At 42.9% G+C, this 22745-nt stretch overlaps 1 protein-coding gene and 1 pseudogene across 2 annotated transcripts in view; both read right to left on the reverse strand.

Moving 5' to 3' along the window:
- Nucleotides 1-6050: 6050 nt before the first annotated feature.
- The window catches only part of LOC117065174 (60 kDa heat shock protein, mitochondrial-like), an 80239-nt gene continuing 63544 nt past the window's right edge, over nt 6051-22745 (reverse strand). The window contains exon 5 of one of the 2 annotated variants that reach the window (XR_004429850.1): nt 6051-6436. Coding sequence is in view for 1 of the 2 variants with exons in the window: in XM_033179663.1 (XP_033035554.1) it covers nt 6203-6436 (234 nt within the window). In the remaining variant the exon portion in view is untranslated. The remainder of the gene's footprint in view (nt 6437-22745) is intronic. The other variant, XM_033179663.1, reaches the window with a different exon arrangement.
- LOC117066180 lies at nt 7037-7131 on the reverse strand (annotated as a pseudogene).

The following is a 22745-nucleotide window of genomic DNA, read 5'->3' on the forward strand; positions in this document are numbered from 1 at the left end:
TCCTCTTTACATACAGGGATTGGATCAGTTTGCCCTGATTGTGTTGCCTGCTTTATTGTCCTACTTCAAACACGGGGCCTTGGGCATCATCTCGAGGAAGGGCTGATTGAACTGTCGGCCTGACACTTGTCAGCTGTGGATAATACGGGCTTCAGTCCGTCATGCTCACACATAAATGAACCATGACAGAGATAGACTGTTGAATAGAAAAAGCAGTTTTACTGTGGATAACCTTTCTTGAATAAATGCAACAAATAATAAAGTCTGAAAAGGGGGAACATGTACCTTAGGAAAGCAGTGGCGTTCAGAACCAAACAGTTATTATCTTTTTGGGCCATCAAAAATTACCCATTTATCCAAGTACGTTATTGAGGGAAAAGCTAAAAGTGCTGTGATTATCATAAAAATGATGGCAGTTGAATCTATGCAGTCTTCAATATTATATCACGTAACAGAACCTAGTTACAGCTCACCAGGATTGAAAAAGGAGGCATTGTTTACGTACCAAATGGAATCCACAATTGTTCTTAGAAAATGGTGGCACACATCTTAATTCAAAGAGCAGAAAAAGAATCTAAAGCTCTTTCTTTATGTCTTTAAAACATTTCTCCTTTTTTATTAAAAGAAAAAAATAAAAAACCCAGAACTCCCAGTAGAAACTGTGGAAACTCTACATTTCAATCAAGACAGTCAAAAGAATGATTTGAATTTACAGGCCTGTAATTGGAACAAATTGGAAACAAAAGAAGAGCTCGTTTAAGCCACGTGATGTGGCCACAGTGCTGCCATGTACAGTATGTTAGAAAAAAAAAATCATGTTTCTTTAAAGCAAAGCTAACTCCACTGCAGGCTCTGAGCAATTTGCATAAATGTCTCTACCATGATTTTTTTTTATTTATGGGCCCTAAGTTTCTAATTAAATACTAATTAATACTATCACCAGAATTGTCTCCCATCCCCAGCTCTTCATAGCTTTGTCACTTTGATTAATGCACAGTCATTTATTAACTTATTTAACAAGCTGGGGTGCCTCATGACAAACTAGATTAAATTATCCTCATAACAGTCTCATTACTGGAAAAAGGGAGTTTTAAACTTAATAAAAATTATCCTCAATAATGTTAAAGCTTTTTCACCGTACCCTTAAAAGATAGAAATAGGTTTCTTGTTTGATTTATAATATATGGAGTTGTATAAAGCATCCATTAATAAAATTTATAAGTTCATTTAAGCTTGCACATTACAGTAGTGCTGTAGCCTTGGGTGCTTATTATTTAACTTTTGCTGTAGTTATGAAGATAATTAATGTCCTGACCAGACAGGGACTAAAATACCCACCAGAACAAGATAATTAGAGACATAAATAATGTTTAAGTTCTTGTGTGCTGCTCTTAAAATTAATTGTTTTGTTTTCCATCCAAACTTGATAAAGAAGATAAGAGTTTACCAAGGAACTGTACGATGAAGGTGAGATGTTTGCTTCGGTGGACTGGCAAAGGCTAGCAAGTCTGGCAGCTTCTGGGCTGGAGGAGGGAGCAGATGTGGCAGGGGATTTGGCTCCTTCTGGGGAACTGTTCGGCCCTCATTGCTCTCTATCGCCCTCTGGTGGCCAGGTCCTGTTGACAAGCACACCTTGCAGCCAGGCCTGTTTGTCAGTGGGAGGCGGAGGGGTGAGGCAGAAGTGGGAGCTGGAGGAAGTCTCTTCATTTAAGGGCTGGGATAAGCGTCTCATCTCAGTCAGACTCCAGGAGAAGGGGGGAGCCCAGAGGGAGCTCTGCATGCCTATGGCAGCAAATCTTTCGTGCTGACAAAGCAGAATGCAGGAAGCTGTGGCTCAGGCCCTGCCGCTCTCAAAATAAATAGGCACAAACGCTTTAAAACATGCGTGGAGCACTGACCCTCCGTGGGGCTGTGTGCTAAAATAAGTGTTCAGCATGTTTGGAGGGCAGATTCTCTTTTCATTTTCAGTTTCTTGCTAAAATAGCACCCTTGTTAAGGGCCTACGTGACCTGGTAGGAAGGGCAGGGAAAGGTATCTGCTGACGGAGAGTCTGCTGTCTAAACTTCCTTCTGGCCTGGGCCGTGCTGAGTCTTTGAGTGGGGCTGTGGGAAAGGCGCAGTAGCTCCCTGGTCATAGATAGGGAGCTGCCACCCTATGTAGAAAACACTTCACCACTGACAAGGCACCTTGGCATGTATCCTGCAGTCTTTGCCCCTTCGCCCCTCCAGAGCCCTGTGAAACCAGAGGGAGGGACTGTTACTATGGTTGCTGAGGGTCACGTGCTGATTTCAAGCTCTAAACCGGCCGGCTGGTGACTTCCTTCCCGGGAAGAGCATCTGGCTCATTTTCCTTCGGTATCTGAAGTCCTTTCTGCTTTTCCGCACCTCACCCCCAGTTCTCTCTCATACCCTCCTTCTCCCGCTCACCTTTTCTTTTCATCCTTGATTCAGAGCAGAGATAACAATAACTCTACTTGTTCTCATACCAAAATAGCTCACTTGTCAAAGCTGCAGGGAAACTGGTGCCCGGAAATTCTGTGAGCGGAAGAATGGCTCGGAGAATTTTCTCTGAGTTTAGATTAGAACGCTTCATGGTCAGAGTCCTGTCCCATTCACTCCCATCCCTGGGAGGTAAGAAGACAGCAAACGTCTTTATGATTTATAACTCTTGTTTAGCATCGATTAAGAGCGCCATCTTTGCAAGTCTATTAGTAGAGACCTATTAGTGGAGGGTGGCTTTGGCCAAAAATAGATCAACATTAGGCCAAACCTTAGCTCCCTGATTCCCTCAGTTTCCTCCAGGCAACTTCATTTGAATTCAGGGTACTAAGTTCCCAGGCTTGCCCAGGATTCTGCTTGGGCAAGGAGGCCAAATTAAATGAAGCAGGGCCTCTAGGAGCCAAGAGAGGGGATGTCCTAGATTAAAATAAAAGCACAGGAAGAGAAGAGCTCTTGGTCGGTGAAGGAAGGTGAAGGCCCAGGTGATCTTATTCCTGTCTGGGTCCTTCCACTGGAGTTCCCACCGGCTTCATCATGATGGCCTCAGGAATGGAGGGGCAGAGGGGAATGGTGGCAAGATGGATGCCGGCCACAGATTAGGGATGCGTAGTTGGGAAGAACACAGGAGAAGAAGAGAGGGTTTTTCAGTGGTGCTCAAACTTTAATGGGCAAAACATTGTTTAAATGCAGAGTCTCTTGCTCCAGTTTCAGAGTTGCTAATTCTCTTAGACTGAGATGTCGCCAGGAATCTGCATTGATAACAGGGCTTTAGTGACTTTGATTCAGGGGACAGTCCATGACCAGTCGTTAAGAAACACTGGACGAGGAAGGGAGAAAGAGGATAAAAGAACTGTAGGAAGTGAGGGAATTTTGCCTAAATCATCTTTACCTCCTGAGAAAGTGCCATAGATGTCTTCTCTCTGTCTCTCTCTCTCTGTCTCTCTGTCTCTGTGTGTGTGTGTGTGTGTGTGTGTGTGAGAGAGAGAGAGAGAGAGGCAGAGAGAAAGAGAGAGAGAGGGAGAGAGAGAGAGAGATGCCCTTCATGTCCAGAGATGAAGGTAGGTCAAACACATCTCCTGGGCTCTTCCAGCACCTCTCCTTGTGCTTACCCTGGAGGCCCTGCTCAAATCTAGTCTACGTTGTGTCCACTGGAGGCTGCTGTGTAAGCTCTGTCACTCTCCTCACCCCTTTCCTTTGACAGTAGCATCATTCTGTGAGGCGACATCTGAAGGAAAAGGGGGTACAGCTGTGCTCTGAGCCAGAGTTGCTGCAAGTATTAAAGAGAAGATTGAAAAAGCCCTATTTCTCACCTCCATACAACCTCCTGGAATAGTTAAGGTGTCAAAATGGCCTTAATTAAACTGCCTCAGGCACATCCTGAGGGCCAGTCTATTGCTTGGGCCACCATGGGCAGACAAAGGTGCTGTGAGGGTAAGGCACCCTCACACAGCTTCAGAACTAAATGCGCCCCAGCTGGGATGTCCTGACCTGTCACGGCTGTCTCTATTGTGCTTTTCATGCCTTGGTAACCACGTAGGCAGAGTGATGTGGATGCTACATGTGTGCACAGATCAATGCATTCATGGTCACAGGCTAGTGCCAGGCACTGTGCTGGGTGCTGGCAATAGATGAAGATGAAAGAAGTTTTCTTGCAGACTAGCTTGACTGTTGACCCTTGAAGGCTCTCAGTGGCATTGCCCTGAGCTGAAAGAGTATATCCAGAGGTTACCTGGGACTGAGTGTGTCTTCTAGCACCACTTAGCCACCTGGCACAGAACAGGACACTCATGACTAGATGGGCTCAGGGATGGCTTTGTAGGGTGGATGTGACAGAGGGAGAAGAGTGATAGGGTTTAGGGCTATGGTCCCTAAACTGGAGTGCACACACCCTCAGGGGCTGTATAAAATGCTCCAATGGGAATGGGCAGAAAAACTGAAATGCTTGTTATATTGGTCTTCTAAAATCATGTCATTTGTGCCTTTCCATTTTTGTGATACGTTTTAAAATGAAGAAAATGTCAGCCCAGTAGTAAAATGTATTCGATTTATGAACATATTGGGGCTATGTGCTTGATTCTTTTCTTGCTTCGTTGCCGGCTGTGCACTACAAAGCAGGTTCATAGTCTGTTGGTTTAGAAAGGGGGCTGTTGTGCTGGGACCTGGAGTGTAGGCGGGAGGGGGAAGGAAGCAAAACCAAAAGGGGGATGAGAGAATGAGGAAATGGGAAGAGCAGGGATGGATGGGCTCAGGGAGATTGAAAGTCAGGGGCAGTGGGTTGAAGGGAACCAGGATCCCAGGAGAGGAGGCTGTGGTGAGGCATCAAGATACAGGTTGAAAATATCTCAGGTGGGACCACTCTAGGCCATTGGCAGGTTAGGGGTGTCACCAGGTGAGGGAGGGAAAGAAAGGGACAGCAAATGTATTGGATGTGTTGCCCACAGGGAGGGACATTGAAGTGTCCATGCCGATGGCAAGATCTAGGACAGAAAAGAAGATGGTAAGTTCCCAAGATGTGAATGGAAGGTTCAGGTGGTGTTGGGCAACCAGGTGGCTAAGGGAGAGAAAGAGAGAGGGATTTACATACAGTTGGAAGGACACAAAGCCCTTTCCAGTCCCCAGGAGGATGGGGCCATGAAGCGCTCCCTACCTGGGGTAGGCTGGGCAGCACCCAGGAGAGCCACAGTCCCTGCGGACACAGGAAGAGAAAGGAGTGCTCCGCCCTCCCCACAAGCTTGGGTGCATTGCTCACCCTGGAACCAAGGTCCCAGAAGGCACTGGAAGAGCCTTTGGATGTGAAGGATGCAGCAGGAGTGGGTGTCTCAGGGGTCAGAGCAGCTGGCGGGAGCCTGTGGGAGGGGAGGGGACAGCAGAGGGCTGCTCATGCCGGCTGCGCCTCCAGTGTGCGCTGCCTCCACACACTCTGCTTGGGATTTGTGGAATCGATTTTGTGAGCATCACCAGCTTTTTAACATTATTATTATTGTAAGGAATGTATAAATGTCTTTTCATTCAAAAACACAAAATAAGTTATCAGTAGGCATGGACAATGACAACTACAAACCATCAACCATCATATACCTTGTCAAATGGAACCCTTTACTGAAACCTGCAACCTGTTCTTTAGTCTCTTTTTTGAAGTGATTTCTCTGAGATTATTGGTGAGAAACACAACTCTGAGCTTCCTGTAACAGTTCCTGAGTAGTGATAAAGCACTATTTAAGGAGTTAGAACTCACTGCCTCCCATGCCACCTCCACCCACACTGCCTGTGCCAGGGTCCTTCTCTTTAGGATCTTCCTGACACCTTCTTCTCTGAAACAGGTGTTCTCTGTTTCAGGCAGAGAAGCAGCAGTCCTTCCTATACCATAATAGTGATGATTATGCCTGTCCCCCTCCCCGCCATCCCTCTCCCCCGTGCAGCCAAAGATCTCCCAGCAGGGCTTCACAACTAACTTCTGAGGGGCTTTGCACAATGTTCTCGGCTGTCAGGGATCCTCCTAACTTCTGCTCTTGTGAAGGTCACTGCAGGCATTTTGACTGTTTTATAAAACAATTTCTGTATCAGTATTTTGATCTTTATTAGTTGCAATTCATCAGTCCCAAACTGGAATACACCGAAACCAAGCCCAGCCACCTCTTAGAAAGAAGCCTCCTTCACAAGCAGCTGGAACCACCTTGAGTGTCTCTGGGGCTGCTTCTTTTTATTCACTCGGCCTCACCTGTCCCACAAGCCCTTGGCATGGCTGTTCCATCTGAAATTTTTGCTATGTGTTCATTCATACTCGCTAGTATTGACCTTTCTTGAATGTGTTTTTCCATCTGATGCTCATCACCTTTCTTTTTTAAAGGTGTGGTGGCATCATCTTTGGTCACAATGACTTTACTTTTTCGAGGCTGAACATCTTCAAGATTTGGAGTGAGCCCCTCTTCTTCAAACACCTGCAAAAACATTTAAAAACAAGGTAGTTTCAGGGTATGGTTTTTCTTTAATCTACCAAATTTATTCATAATACATTATGCAGGTGTTTTGATGAGAATCCAGAAACCTCTTTAGATACCATATTTCTCTGAAATGTGAGAATGGAAGATCATTGCTATTCCAGGACAAGTCTTGTGCGTAGAGCTTTTTATTGCTTTAATTTGCATTATTTCATTTACTCCTCAGAACTCTGTCAGTTAGCAACAGCTTGATCATGCAGATGAGTTAACGGAACCCAGAGGAAACTCGCTCAAAGTTACACAGTTAGCAGTTGGTGGAGCCAGGACTAGATGCTGGGCCTTGACTGTCAGTCCAGTATTCTGTCTACTAGATCATTCTGTCTTTCAGATCATTCTAATCTGAGGACAGGTAGACAGGAAGATCATTCCTGACCAGGAGCATGATGCTTAGACCTAAAAGGGACCCTGTTCTGTATCTAAGTCAACCCCCATCCTCCTAAATATTCAGTGGATGTATCTAACTAAGAAAATGCAAACTATAGGACTGTATACCTATAAATGTTATCCCTGGAAAGAAAAGTAACATTTGGTAAATGTACAAAAAATATGGAAAAAATTTGCATGTTATCCTTGTGCAGGGGCCATGCTAATCTTCTCTGTACTGTTCCAATTTGAGTCTACGTGCTGTTAAGCAATCTCCAGAATATTTTAAAATGAATCTACTACAATAAAAAAGATCAAAGGGTGTCACATAGTAAGCACTGTTTTGTAAAACATTTGTATAAGTTGCATACGTGTGTATATGTGTGAATCAGGATGTAAAGTTTCCTTCTGACTGTGAGTTGTGCCAGCAAATGTTGGGAGCCACTGGTATGGTGGAAAGAGCCTTGGAAGTGGGTTCAAATACTTAGTTCCAGTCTCTGCTCTGCCAGCAACTACCTGTGTGAGTGCGGCCAAGTAAGTTATCCCCTCAGGCCCTCCATTTCCTTATTTTTCAAATGAGTAGGTTGGACTAGATTATTTTTGAGTTCCATTCCTCTCAGATTCGATCAGTCTGGAGGTTCTTTCATGGCATCACTGAAACACAGAAGCCTTCTAAATGGGGAAGATGGGTGGAAAGAGGGGACAGGCTCAGAACAGCAAGCAGGAGCCAGGTACAGCCACGTGACTTTGCCGAAAGCAGTTGCTGCCAGTGCTCATACTCACTGCCTGTTATCATGTTAGTGGCACCCCTAGATCCTGCTGTCATGAGGATGTGAATGATGACCACTGTTAAATCCAAATTGGAGCCTGTGGATGGCAGTGGAGGTGAGGACTGCCAAACGCATGCACCTGGTCCCAGGCTTGGCACTGCGAGGGCTCAAAAGCAGTTCTTAATGATAAGCATGATAAATACTCAAAGTGGGAAGCAAAGGAAAGGCAACTTAAATAGAACAAGTTGAAATTTAGCAGCCGTATTCCCTCTACAATCTAAGTGCCCTGGAGTAATAAAGACCTTCTTTGGAAGAAAAAATAAGGGAGGTGAGCAATTTCAGCAGATATGCAATGTGAAATTCCTACTGTAACTCCTCTTCTGTTGTAGACTAGCATTTAGTTTTCTGTAAAGAGCAGGGACCTGTTCTCACGTTTCACTCATTTGATGGGTAAGATGCAAAGCTAATTTCATGGTGGTGAAACACCCAAGAGGTTGCTTGCTTTCCGTTAATGTAGAAGACATCTTTGACATTAACACATAGGAGATTATATACATATATACACACATACACATGAGAGCTGATAAATGCATTTAATGCATAAATTATTTATTGGTCTTGGGACGGCATACAACATGACAAGAAATGAGATATATCTGTGTGATATGCTTGCACATGTAGAAATTGAAGGAGTATTTTTTTTTCCTCAGGTAGAAACATAATTCCAGAAAACATTCTGCCTTTGAAGAACAAAAGTACAAAGATGTTCCAACAGTTGAATGTTACAGTTTTGCAAAATTGCTTATTATTCATTGCATTTGGAAACAGGGCATGGAGAAGAAAATCATCTTTCTCAGCCTAAATCTCTTTAGCATGCTCCAATTTCATGTCACCGGCTAGGTAAGATTTAATAAGATGTGTCTGTTGGCTTGCACAAAACCTGGCCAACAAGAGTCTTGTGTGTCATGATGCAGATCAAAAGTGGGCTTGGTTGTTGTTCAGCACTGTGTATTTTTAAATAAATAAATTAATAATTTAAGTCCTTTTAGAACTTGAGGAGAGCACCAGACTGACAGCCTGGGGCTGGGGCCTGTCTACTGCCCAGAAGCATCATGGGTGCAAGTCTGGAAATGTCCCCACCCAGCCCACAGGAGAGCCTCCCCCAGTCTTCCTTCCACGAGACCCAAGAGAAAATGTAGCATGGTGGTTGGGTCCCAGCATGACCTAGGGTGTGCAGGAGGCACTGCTGGATGAAGTGGGGAGAAAGCGCACTTGTCAGCCCCTCCTTTGGGGTAGGTGGCTGGGGAGATTTAAGAGGTGAGTACCTTTCTGGTCATGACCCATCACTACTGGAACTAACTAAACCCAGGAACCTCATGTAGGAAGTTGGTGTGGCCACTTCTTCAGTTACTCTATCTACTTTCAAACTACAAAAACAAAAATAAATCCAAAACCAAAACAAAAAAATAACTCAGTATGAAGTCTCAACAGAAAAAAAGAAAAACTCCACAGTCTGTGCTAACCAAGTGGCTGTTATTTTTGGCTGTGGCTGGGCTGGTGAGATGCTCTTTGGCCGTCTGTCACTGTGCACAGCAGTCTGACTGGAATTTTAGTGAACCAGGAAAGGGATGGCTATATTTGGCCTCTGGAAGGGAAGTTGCTGAGATGGAGACCGTGCTTTGGGTCATAGGATTTGAGCCAGCAGGAGGGGAAGCAACTTGCCCCATTTCCCATGTTCAGCTGAGGAAGCGGGTGGGACAACACAGCCGAAACCTTTGTCAGGAAGAGGTCTCTAGGTGAACACACCACACTGTTCCCAGGGGAACTTGTTCCAGCCCAAGGAGACCGGCCTTGGCCTGACTGGCCAGGTGAGCGTGGGCTCAGTTACGGTGCCTGTGAAGCAGGATTATTACCTCTGTTAGTCTTCATTTAGCCCTTGGCACTGGATCTAGGCCTTCTCCTGGTATTTTATTCATGGAAGCATCTAGGACTTGTTTACTAGTTACTATTCATGTGCCCCTATGTTTGCTCCTGGAATGTCAGCATTTTGGTTTACTTTTAGGACCCACAGAGCTTCTACATACAAGGACATTTAAAAATTTTTAAAAATCAGACATTGGACTAGGTTGCCTTCCCCATTTAGGCTCTAGGTTATGTGTGTATATATATATATGCACACACACACACACACACACATATACACACACATATACATACACTATATATATGTACACATATACACACACACACATATAACCTAGAGCTTAAATGGGGAAGGCAACCTATGTGTATTATGTATACACACATAACCTAGAGCTTAAACGGGAAGGCAACCTATATAATAAATTATTAAATCTTCAATTATATTATAAAAAGAATGACATTCGAGTTATGATAGAAAAACAAGATTATTGTTTATAGAGATATCACTAAAATATGCATAATGTAAGGCTCATTGATTTATTTCCAATTCGAGAAGCAACATAGACATACAAAATGGTTCATTAGATATTCATTATACCTCCTTGGCTGCTTTTATTAGAAGTACCCATGGTGCCAATGGCAAGGTTGATATTTTCAGGGGTGGAATCAATGCTTGAAACTCATCAATATCTTATAAGCAGTTTTGGTTTAAGGTATTTTGATGATTTCATTGAAATGTTTTACCCCATTAAAAAGCTATAACTTAAACTGTGGTGCAGGGCGGGTGCACATTAGATGATAAATGGCTTTGTGTAAGAGATTTCAGATTTGTCAAATCTGCATTAAAGAACTATATTTGAAATTGGTTGGAAGGTTGGGTGAATTCTCTAGGTAAAAATGACATTTGTTTTATGGATCCCTCTGAAACAATTTCCCAAGAGTTTTCATTTGAATAAATCACATCTAAGTTCAGCACTCCAGAAACAGCTAGAAAGGGAGAGTTGCCTTTGCTTTTCTGCTTCCTCTTTTCTGGGAAAAGAGTCAATTTCCTCATCTGTAAAGGGAGTGAGACTAGATAACCTGGAGGTCAAAGTACTTACAGCCTTTCACTTATTAATTCATTCACTTAATGCTTATTTACTGACCAGGGGTGGGCATGTTCTGGCACTAAAGGAACAGCAACATACAAAACCTAGTCCTTGTTCTGGTGGAGGTGACATCCTACAAGGAGAAAGACAATAAACAGATGAGATAATTTCATGAATAATGTATTACTATGAAGGCAGGAAAGAGTATTGTGTTTAGAAGTTGTGGGTGGGTGGTGCCTGCAACCTTCTCTGAGAAAGAGTCATTTCAGCTGAAGAGAAGTCAGGAGTGAACATCTAGAGGAAGAGTATTCCAGAGAGAGTGACAGCCAGGGTGAGAGGCAATGCAATAGCATGCTAGGGGAAGAGAAGTGTCCAGGTCTTCCCTTCTTGGGTCTTCCTCCCCTGCCTCTGCTGCAACGGTGAATACTCTGCTGTAAGGAAGTGACTGAGGCCAAGGTGGCTACAGAAGGAGTACAGAAGGGAGAGAAATCAGATGATGGGGAACACTGGGGTCAGAGGTGGATAGATCTGTTACAATAGACTAGGCTGCACTGCAGTGATGAGGAAGCACCCCATCTCAGTGGCTCAACCAAGCACATGTTTCTTTCTTGCTAGTGTTGTGGTCTGATGCCAGTCTGATGCTCCTTTCTGAGTAGGGATACAGATTCTTGCTGTCATGTGTCTCCACCATCGCAGGGTCCTTTATTTTCAGTCTCACATATTGGGAGGGGAGAATGAGTGGAATATTGTGTTGAATGTTTTAGAGGCCAGCCCTGTACTGGCCGCCTGACTAGAATCCAGTGACATGACTCTAATCTAATTGGTGAGCATCGAGTCAGTTTTTGCCAAAAGAGAAAAAGGCATAAAAGAAGGGGTTATACTGCTCTCCCCAAATCCTTGAAGACTTGCACTGCACATGTACCATCTTGGCCAGGAGTGCTGGTGAAGGGGTTCAGATGGGGAGGTAATGTCCTCACAGTGATGACTTCTCATCATCTCCACTAGACAGTACACGGAGAAGAAATACTGGGGAAAAGGTCACCATTTCAGCCCTTGAAGGGAGCTCAGGAAGATGAGCCTCTCACTTTAAGCTCAAACCAAGTTATTTTGCTACTTGTTCTGAATCTGGAGGAAGAGCCAGGTTTGATGCGAGAGGCTCCTAACTCCTATTGCCTGGCATTCAAGACTTCCTTCCATCTGTCTTTAGCTCATGTTCTATCCAACATTGCTTCTCACATCTCAGAACATCTGCTCTAGCCAGGCCAGACTTCTCCAGCCTTCCCATCCAATAGAGAATGAACTTCATTCTCCTGTGTTCTCATCATTCTTCTTTTGCAGTGCCTGGTTCCTCTTCTCCACCCAAATCTTATGAGTCCTTCTTATCTTTGTGGAAGTTCGCTGCCTTGGGGGGCCTCAGCTCTGGGGTATCATATGCATTATTCCTATGTACCACTGGTGGAATAGGCTGGCTCAAGGGGGTACAGTCACAAAGAGGCTGTACATTTCTCCTACCCAGCTTCAGATATGCTCAGGCAGGTCCCTACTTCCTGTGCTTTGGCGACATCTCTTGCAGATGCCTTGGCTTTCTGGATTGCTTCCAACTACTAGAAAAGCCTCAATTCTGATAATGAGATTTCTTTTCAGTGTTAAAGGTCCAGTTCCGCTTAATGTCAAACTTCAATCTCACCTGCAAATCAAAGTTAGTGATATCAGCTGAAGCTCAGGTTCATGCAGTTGGGAAGGAGGGGTTGATTGGCAATTTTATTCTCTCTCTACCTCATCTCTCTTCTGGCTCTTCCAGGATCCAGGCTGGTATTGGTGAGATTAGAGGAAGAGGGACAGAAAAATTTCTCACATCAAGATTCTCTCTTGGCTGTGTTGAGAGGCCCTGCAATGCCCTTCATTCTGGCAGGGTTCTTTCATGAGGCACATTTTTGGCAACCCAGAGGAAACTCCTCTCACTCATCACATAACCTTCAACCACTTCTCCCCCTCACTACGCTCCAGCCACGCTGGCCTTCTTTCCATTCTCAATTCTGGGCAGTTCTTTTCAGCCTCAGAGCCTTGGCATTTTCATTCTCCCTGTCTGGATCCTGCTGTCCCTCTCTTTTCTAAGTAGCCCCTAGTGATTTTTAAAATCTCAGCTCAAGTGTCAAGTCTTCGGAACACCCTAACATAAACTCTTACCAGGGCAGGCCCTAGTTGTGCACTCTCCTAGCCCCTGTAATGAAGACATTAATTGTATAAACAGCTGTTTAGCATCTCTCTTTCCCACGTGAATGTGAGTTCCAAGAAGGCTTGATAAATTGGTTTATTAGGCTGTTTTTACATTGCTGTAAAGAAATACCCAAGGCTGGGTAATTTGTAAAGAAAATAAGTTTAATTGGCTCACGATTCTGCCGGCTGTACAAGCATGGCTGCAACATCTGTCTCTGGTGAGGCTTCAGGAAGCTTACAATCATGGTGGAAGGCAACGAGGAGCCAGCATGTCACATGGTGAGAGCAGAAACAAGAGAGAGAAAAGGGGGAGGTCCCAGAGTTTTAAACAACCAGGTCCCTCATGAACTAACTTGAGTGAGAACTCACTTGTCCCCAAAGGGATGGTGCTAAACTATTAATGAGAGATCTGCCCTCATGATCCAATCACCTCCCCCCAGGCCCAACCTGTAACACTGGGAATCACATTTCAACATGAGATTTGGAGTGGACAACATTCAAACCATATCAATAGGCATTTGTAGAAAGACAGAACAAATGAATGTTCCTAATAAGTAAATGAGCACCTCGACATGCCAAGCAGATAGTAGGCACTTAATAATTATTTGTGGAACTGACATGAAATTGAAGGCAGGAGCCATGTCTGTTAATTTCTGGATTCGTGATATGACTTAGTTCAATAAATACCTGTTGCCCAATGTTTTGAATAACCTCATCGGAATTAACACAAATAATGGAGAATTGGCTGCAACATGGTTCTGACCTGCACCTTATGGATGTTCCTCAATGTCAGCAGAAGAATTACTTTTATCTTTACAAAGAACTACATCAGCCAAGACAGGATGCTTGCATTTAATCAGTTGACTTTATATTCTGTAGTCTGAGAGGAGCATGATTGCAGGAAGGGACATGGATAATGTAACCATAGATCCAAAGAATGACAATTTCTAAATAATTTGTCCCTTTGTTCTCTTTAGTGCACTTGTACTTCTATTAGCCCAACCAATCCAATTCTTGGTTCCCCAAACAGGGTCACCATATGTACCTTCAACCTGACTTGTATGAAGACTTGTTTTATTAGTCACAATTAGTTGCAGGTGCAAAGACTGGGGGCACAACTAACTGTGTCTGGAATCACCTCCTCACATATGCAATTAAACACTTGCACACTCAGAATTAGGTTCAAGTGGCTAATTGCACCCGGAAGTAGGTAATTGCAGGTGCAATTAGCTACAAGTGCAATTTTTCACCCGAGACTAATTGCTCCCAAAGTAAGGAGAGAGGGATTGGAAATTCAGCACCGAATGTATGTGTGGTTATTGCAACCACCTGTGATTTTAATAGTCGCTTCCCCCCCCCACCCCGACTTATAGTGTGGTGGCCTCCCTTTGGTCTTTTTGAATAGCTAAATTGCTTAACTCCTTCTGTATATTTGTTCTACAGCATTCTCTTTCCAGCTGGGTATTCTTTTCCTTACTTAGACTCTCTTTCTTTAGAATTTATTTATTTTGTTCTGTAATCCCTGGCTATTTAAAGACCATATATTCCTCCATTGTTTAACTGTATCTAAAACTTCTCAGAATCTAAGTAAATAATGGTCATTAACTTGAACAGCTTAGTAGATGGTAACCGTCAAGTAGCTCTTGAACACTGTTCCTTGGGAATATCATTTAAACACAACAGATGTAAAGCTCTTTTTCCCATCCCTGGTGACGAGGAGATGGATCACTCGGTCAAAGCACCCAGAAACCTGTCTTCACTAGCGGGTTTAATTTTTTCCTGCTAGCTTTTCTCCTGTATCAGTAAAAGTCCAATCAGGAGAGCACCATCTTTTTTTAATTTTTATTTTATTTTATTTTATTTTATTTTATTTTTTAGATAGAGACTTCCTTTGTCATCCAGGTTGGAGCACAGTGGCATGATCTTGGCTCAATGCAACCTCCACCTTCTGAGTTCAAGCAATTATCCTGCCTCAGCCTCCCAAGTAGCTGGGATTACAGGCACCCACCACCATGCTCAGCTAAATTTTTGGATTTTTAGTAGAGACAGGGTTTCACCATGTTGGCCAGGCTGGTTTCAAAATCCTGATCTCAAGTAATCCATCCACCTCATCCTCTCAAAGTGCTAGGATTACAGGCATGAACCACCATGCCTCGCCAGTTTTTTTAATTTTTTAATGACTACAAAATGAAAGCATAATTGGAAAAAAATTCAATGAATTTAATTTAAATTGAATACACTTAAAATAACCAAGGAAACCAGAACTGTTAATACTACTACAGAAAATCTTTTGATCATGTAAACATTATTTAAGTAAGCTGTTGATCACCATAGTTATTTTAACAGAGATAATTTAATAAAGGGGATTATTAGGTTAGTATTAGGACCTGAAAAGGCAAAAAAGGAAGCCCGAGGTATCTCAGTGATAGGAACTGCAGGGAGCAGCTACCACTCCAAGGGCTGAGGAAACAAAGCAAGAGACTGGAGTTAATAGAACCTAGATGCTTAGGGGAAGGGCCAAGCAAAGCTGGAACACAGGCCTCTGGTGGAGGGTTTTCCCAGGCTGGTGCGGAACCTCAGCAGCTTGAGGAGGGATCACATAGAGTTGGGACTCAGAGCTCTTAAGATATGTCCAACTGGTTTTGTACCCGTGGAATTTGGAGAAGAGACCCGGCAGAGCTGGAACCCACAATGTTGAGTGGGGCTTCCTTCCAGGTGGTCCTGAACTGTGAGCAACCCACCAAACACTGCAGCGCTATTTATAAAACAGAAAAAAATGCCTGCAGGATGTGCCCTGAGAGTGGGGCTGGTAGTCTTTTGCTGGATCCAACCAGGACAAAGCATGTTTTGATATGAGCAGGTAAAAAAGGGGCATGAAGTTAGTGAATCTGAGCCTTTGCAGGCGTGTGAGTTTATGTGTCTTCTTTTCTCTGCATTCGGCATTTTCCTTTGCATGATTTTATTTTCATTGTTTCATGCTGAAAATACATGCATGCGTGAGAGAGACAGAGAGAGAGAGAGAAAAAGAATATCATAGTGAGTGCAAGCCAGTGGTGGTCATAAGATGGTAATCTTAGCAGGTGTGCACAGCTGGCTCTGCCCAGCGATCTGCAGCAGATTTCATTTCCTCATAGCTCACCTGGCTGGTTAATCTCCTTTTGCCCTTTCCTGCTGTGAGAATTCATGGCCAGCCTGAAGCCAACCTCCTGACTTCTGTGGAGTGCTGACTCCTCCACTTCCCTGCTTAGTCACTCTGAGGTGGAACAGGATCCCACTTGCTAAGCTAGTGGCTGCCTCTGCTGAATGTCAATCTGAAGGGGTGATCAACCCCTTTGAACTCCCTCTGGCTATTGAGTCTGCCATTGTTCAGACCCTGCAGTGTGCATGGACCGGTGACAAAGCCCGGGTGAGGAAGCAAGAGATGACAACCGGACAGGAACAGGGGAAGGCAGGAAGGCCTTTGACTTGGCCTGGACACCTGGCGACGCTTTATGGCCCCAGACAGACTCTCCTGCTCCAAGATCCAGCCCAGGGGCTGTGAAGGTCACTCGGCGCTCGCTGCCCATGGGAAGGAAGTGTTTCCTTGGGCAGCAGAACCAGGCTCCTTAATGACTGCTTCAGCTGAACATTTCTACTTGGAAAGGAGAGCAAATGTTCCTTTGCCCTTGCCACCCTGCTTAGTTGCAACTTAGGCCTCTCAAGAAGGAACATAAATATTAGGGAAGTCAGGTCACCTACCAATGGTTTGGGCTAAGAAAAACATTTTTTTCTTCTCAGGAAAGTGAATAAAACCACATGATGGAAAATGTTGGAACTAGAGGAAAGAGAACAACAGCTTTAAAAAATCTGAGTAACCTGTACTAGTCACTAACAGCATTTGAAGGTGCTTTTACCCACTCCTCCCCTGTGCAAATAGTTCATTCATTCATTCATTCATTCTCTAAGTGTTAGTTGAGTGTCTACCATTGCCACTTGCTGGAGATAGGACCCTGAACAAAATAGATCAAAAGTCTAGCTCCTAGGGGGCTTCTATTCTTGGTAGGGGGAGAGGGGCACATCTTGCATATTCAGTTTCTTATCCTGTTGTCATTTGTCAGTTGATCTTAGGAGCACTTCCCTTGTCATTGCATCATCTTCATACCCATTATTCTGATGATTGCTTGCTTTTCCGAGTGAATGGATCAGACTCCACTTAACCACCTCACTGCAGTCCAGTGCTTTCCCATTTGCACAGTTTCAAATAATGCCGTGGTTAGTATATTTGTGTAGGCGGATTAAAAAACCCATTTGCACAGTTTTAAATAATGCTGTGGTTAGTATATTTGTATAGGCAGAATAAAATATACATATATATTTTATTATACTTTAAGTTCTAGGGTACATGTGCACAACATGCAGATTTGTTAAATATGTATACATGTGCCATGTTTGTGTGCTGCACTCATTAACTCGTCATTTATATTAGGTATATCTCCTAATGCTATCCCTCCCCCCAGCCCCCTACAATAGGACCTGGTGTGTGATGCTCCCCTTCCTGTGTCCAAGTGATCTCATTTTTCAGTTCCCACCTATAAGTGAGAACATGCGGTATTTAGCTTTCTGTTCTTGTGACAGTTTGGTAAGAATGATGGTTTCCAGCTGCAACCATGTCCCTACAAAGGACACGAACTCATCCTTTTTTATGGCTGCACAGTATTCCATGGTGTGTATGAGCCACATTTTCTTAATCCAGTCCATCACTGATGGACATTTGGGTTGATTCCAAGTCTTTGCTATTGTGAATAGTGCCGCAATAAACATAGGTGTGCTTGTGTCTTTATAGCAGCGTGACTTATAATCCTTTGGGTATATCCCCAGTAATGGGTATTTTCTACTTCTAGATCTTTGAGGAATTGATATTTCTAGTTCTAGATCCTTGAGGAATTGCCACACTGTTTTCCACAATGGTTGAACTAGTTTACAGTTCCACCAACAGTGTAAAAGTGTTCCTATTTCTCCACATCCTCTCCAGCACCTGTTGTTTCCTGATTTTTTAATGATTGCCATTCTAACTGGTGTGAGATGGTATCTTATTGTGGTTTTGATTTGCATTTCTCTGATGGCCAGTGATGATGAGCACTTTTTCATGTGTCTATTGGCTGTATGAATGTCTTCTTTTGAGAAGTGTCTGTTCATATCCTTTGCCCACTTTTTGATGGGGTTGTTGGTTTTTTTCTTGTAAATTTGTTTGAGTTCTTTATAGGTTCTGGATATTAACCCTTTGTCAGATGAATAGATTGCAAAAATTTTCTCCCATTCTGTAGGTTGCCTGTTCACTCTGATGGTAGTTTCTTTTGCTGTGCAGAAGTTCTTTAGTTTAATGAGATCCCATTTGTCAATTTTGGCTTTTGCTGCCGTTGCTTTTGGTGTTTTAGACATGAAGTCCTTGCCCATGCCTATGTCCTGAATGGTATTACCTAGGTTTTCTTCTAGGGTTTTTATGGTATTAGGTCTAACATTTAAGTCTCTAATCCATCTTGAATTAATTTTCATATAAGGAGTAAGGAAAGAATCCAGTTTCAGCTTTCTACTTATGGCTAGCCAATTTTCCCAGCACCATTTATTAAATAGGGAATCCTTCCCCCATTTCTTGTTTTTGTCAGGTTTGTCAAAGATCAGATGGCTGTAGATGTGTGGTATTATTTCTGAGGGCTCTGTACTGTTCCATTGGTCTATATCTCTGTTTTGGTACCAGTACCATGCTGTTTTGGTTACTGTAGCCTTGTAGTATAGTTTGAAGTCAGGTAGTGTGATGCCTCCAGCTTTGTTCTTTTGGCTTAGGATTGTCTTGGCAATGTGGGCTCTTTTTTGGTTCCATATGAACTTTAAAGCAGTTTTTTCCAATTCTGTGAAGAAAGTCATTGGTAGCTTGATGGGGATGGCATTGAATCTATAATTTACTTTGGGCAGTATGGCCATTTTCACGATATTGATTCTTCCTCTCCATGAGCATGGTATGTTCTTCCATTTGTTTGTGTCCTCTTTGATTTCACTGAGCAGTGGTTTGTAGTTCTCCTTGAAGAGATCCTTTACATCCCTTGTAAGTTGGATTCCTAGGTATTTTATTCTCTTTGAAGCTATTGTGAATGGGAGTTCATTCACGATTTGGCTCTCTGTCTGTTACTGGTGTATAAGAATGCTTGTGATTTTTGCACATTAATTTTGTATCCTGAGACTTTGCTGAAGTTGCTTCTCAGCTTAAGAAGATTTTGGGCTGAGACGATGGGGTTTTCTAAATATACAATCCTGTCATCTGCAAACAGGGACAATCTGACTTCTTCTTTTCGTAACTGAATACCCTTGATTTCTTTCTCTTGCCTGATTGCCCTAACCAGAACTTCCAACACTATGTTGAATAGGAGTGGTGAGAGAGGGTATCCCTGTCTTGTGCCAATTTTCAAAGGGAATGCTTCCAGTTTTTGCCCATTCAGTATGATATTGGCTGTGGGTTTGTCATAAATAGCTCTTATTATTTTGAGATATGTTCCATCAATACCGAGTTTATTGAGCGTTTTTAGCATGAAGGGCTGTTGAATTTTGTCAAAGGCCTTTTCTGCATCTATTGAGATAATCATGTGGTTCTTGTCTTTGGTTCTGTTTATATGCTGGATTACATTTATTGATTTGCATATGTTGAACCAGCCTTGCCTCCCAGGGATGAAGCCCACTTGATCATGGTGGATAAGCTTTTTGATGTGCTGCTGGATTCAATTTGCTAGTATTTTATTGAGGATTTTTGCATTGATGTTCATCAGGGATATTGGTCTAAAATTCTCTTTTTTTGTTGTATCTCTGTCAGGCTTTGGTATCAGGATAATGTTGGCCTCGTAAAATGAGTTAGGAAGGATTCCCTCTTTTTCTATTGATTGGAGTAGTTACAGAAGGAATTCCCTACCCCTGGTAGAATTCAGCTGTGAATCCATCTGGTCCTGGACTTTTTTTGGTTGGTAGGCTATTAATTATTGCCTCAATTTCAGAGCCTGCTATTGGTCTATTCAGGGATTCAGCTTCTTCCTGGTTTAGTCTTGGGAGAGTGTAAGTGTCCAAGAAATTATCCATTTCTTCTAGGTTTTCTAGTTTATTTGCGTAGAGGTGTTTATAGTATTCTCTGATGGTAGTTTGTATTTCTGTGGGGTCCATGGTGATATCCCCTTTATCATTTTTTCTTGCATCTATTTGATTCTTCTCTCTTTTCTTCTTTATTAGTCTTGCTAGCAGTCTATCAATTTTGTTGATCTTTTCAAAAAACCAACTCCTGGATTCATTGATTTTTTGGAGGGTTTTTTGTGTCTCTATCTCCTTCAGTTCTGCTGATCTTAGTTATTTCTTGCCTTCTGCTAGCTTTTGAATGTGTTTGCTCTTGCTTCTCTAGTTCTTTTAATTGTGATGTTAGGGTGTCAATTTTAGATCTTTCCAGCTTTCTCTTGTGGGCATTTAGTGCTATAAATTTCCCTCTACACACTGCTTTAAATGTGTCCCAGAGGTTCTGGTATGTTGTAGCTTTGTTCTCATTGGTTTCAAAGAACATCTTTATTTCTACCTTCATTTTGTTATGTACCCAGTAGTCATTCAGGAGCAGGTTGTTCAGTTTCTATGTAGTTGAGCAGTTTTGATTGAGTTTCTTAGTCCTGAGTTCTAGTTTGATTGCACTGTGGTGTGAGAGACAGTTTGTTATAGTTTCTGTTCTTTTGCATTTGCTGAGGAGTGCTTTACTTCCAATTATGTGGTCAGTTTTAACATAAGTGCAGTGTGGTGCTGAGAAGAATGTATATTCTGTTGATTTGGGGTGGAGAGTTCTGTAGATGTCTATTAGGTCCACTTGGTGCAGAGTTGAGTTCAATCTCTGGATATCCTTGTTAACTTTCTGTCTCATTGATCTGTCTAATGTTGACAGTGTGATGTTAAAGTCTCCCATTATTATTGTATGGGAGTCTAAGTCTCTTTGTAAGTCTCTAAGGACTTGCTTTATGAATCTGGGTGCTCCTGTATTGAGTGCATATATATTTAGGATAGTTAGCTCTTCCTGAGGAATTGATCCCTTTACCATTATGTAATGGCCTTCTTTGTCTCTTTTGATCTTTGATGGTTTAAAGTCTGTTTTATCAGAGACTAAGATTGCAACCCCTGCTTTTTTTTATTCTCCATTTGCTTGGTAGGTCTTCCTCTATCCCTTTATTTTGAGCCTATCTGTGTCTCTGCATGTGAGTTGGGTCTCCTGAATACAGCAAACTGATGGGTCTTGACGCTTTATCCAATTTGCCAGTCTGTGTCTTTTAATTGGACAATTTAGTCCATTTACATTTAAGGTTAATATTGTTATATGTGAACTTGATCCTGTCATTATGATATTATCTGGTTATTTTGCTTGCTAGTTGGTGCAGTTTCTTCCTAGCATCGATGGACTTTACATTTTGACATGTTTTTTGCAATGGCTGGTACCTGTTGTTCCTTTCCATGTTTAGTGCTTCCTTCAGGATCTCTTGCAGGGCAGGCCTGGTGGTGACAAAATCTCTACTAAGCATTTGCTTGTCTGTAAAGGATTTTATTTCACTTTCACTTATGAAACTTAGTTTGGCTGGATATGAAATTCTGGGTTGAAAATTCTTTTCCTTAAGAATGTTGAATATTGGCCCCCACTCTCTTCTGGCTTGTAGAGTTTCTGCTGAGAGATCTGCTGTTAGTCTCATGGGCTTCCCTTTGTGTGTAACTGACCTTTCTCTCTGGCTGCCCTTAAGATTTTTTCCTTCATTTCAACTTTGGTGAATCTGACAATTATGTGTCTTGGAGTTGCTCTTCTCAAGGAGTATTTTCGTGGTGTTCTCTGTATTTCCTGAATTTGAATGTTGGCCTGCCTTACTAGGCTGGGGAAGTTCTCCTGGATGATATCCTGAAGAGTGTTTTCCAACTTGGTTCCCTTTCCCCCCTCACTTTCAGGCACCTCAATCAGACGTAGATTTGGTCTTTTCACATAATCCCATATTTCTTGGAGGCTTTGTTCATTTCTTTTTACTCTTTTTTCTTACACTTCTCTTCTCACTTCATTTCATTCATTTGATCTTGAATCACTGATACTCTTTCTTCCAGTTGATCAAATTGGTTACTGAAGCTTGTGCATTTGTCATGTAGTTCTCGTGTTTTGGTTTTCATCTCTATCACTTCATTTAAGGTCTTCTCTGCATTGATTATTCTAGTTATCCATTCATCCATTCTTTTTTCAAGGTTTTTAATTTCTTTGCGCTGGGTACGTACTTCCTCCTTTAGCTCTGAGAAGTTTGATCGACTGAAGCCTTCTCTCAGCACTTCAAAGTCATTCTCCATCCAGCTTTGTTCTGTTGCTGGCAGTGAGCTGCATTCCTTTGGAGGGGGAGATGCACTCTAATTTTTTGAATTTCCAGCTTTTCTGCCCTGCTTTTCCCCATCTTTGTGATTTTATCTGCCTTTGGTCTTTGATAATGGTGACGTACTGATGGGGTTTTGGTGTGGGTGTCCTTTCTGTTTGTTAGTTTTCCTTCTAACAGTCAGGACCCTCAGCTGTAGGTCTGTTGGAGATTGCTTGAGGTCCACTCCAGACCCTGTTTGCCTGGGTATCAGCAGCAGAGGCTGTCGAAGATAGAATATTGCTGAACAGCGAGTGTTGCTGTCTGATTCTCGCTCTGGAAGCTTCTCAGGGGTGTACCCCACCGTGTGAGGTGTGAGGTGTTGGTCTGCCCCAATGGAGGACGTCTCCCTGTTAGGCTGCTCAAGGGTCAGGGACCCACTTGAGCAGGCAGTCTGTCCATTCTCAGATCTCAGCCTCTGTGCTGGGAGATCCACTGCTCTCTTCAAAGCTGTCAGACAGGGGCATTTATC

This window comes from Trachypithecus francoisi, unplaced genomic scaffold (genome assembly GCF_009764315.1).
Source record: "Trachypithecus francoisi isolate TF-2019V2 unplaced genomic scaffold, Tfra_2.0 Lachesis_group2, whole genome shotgun sequence".
NCBI lineage: Eukaryota > Metazoa > Chordata > Mammalia > Primates > Cercopithecidae > Trachypithecus > Trachypithecus francoisi.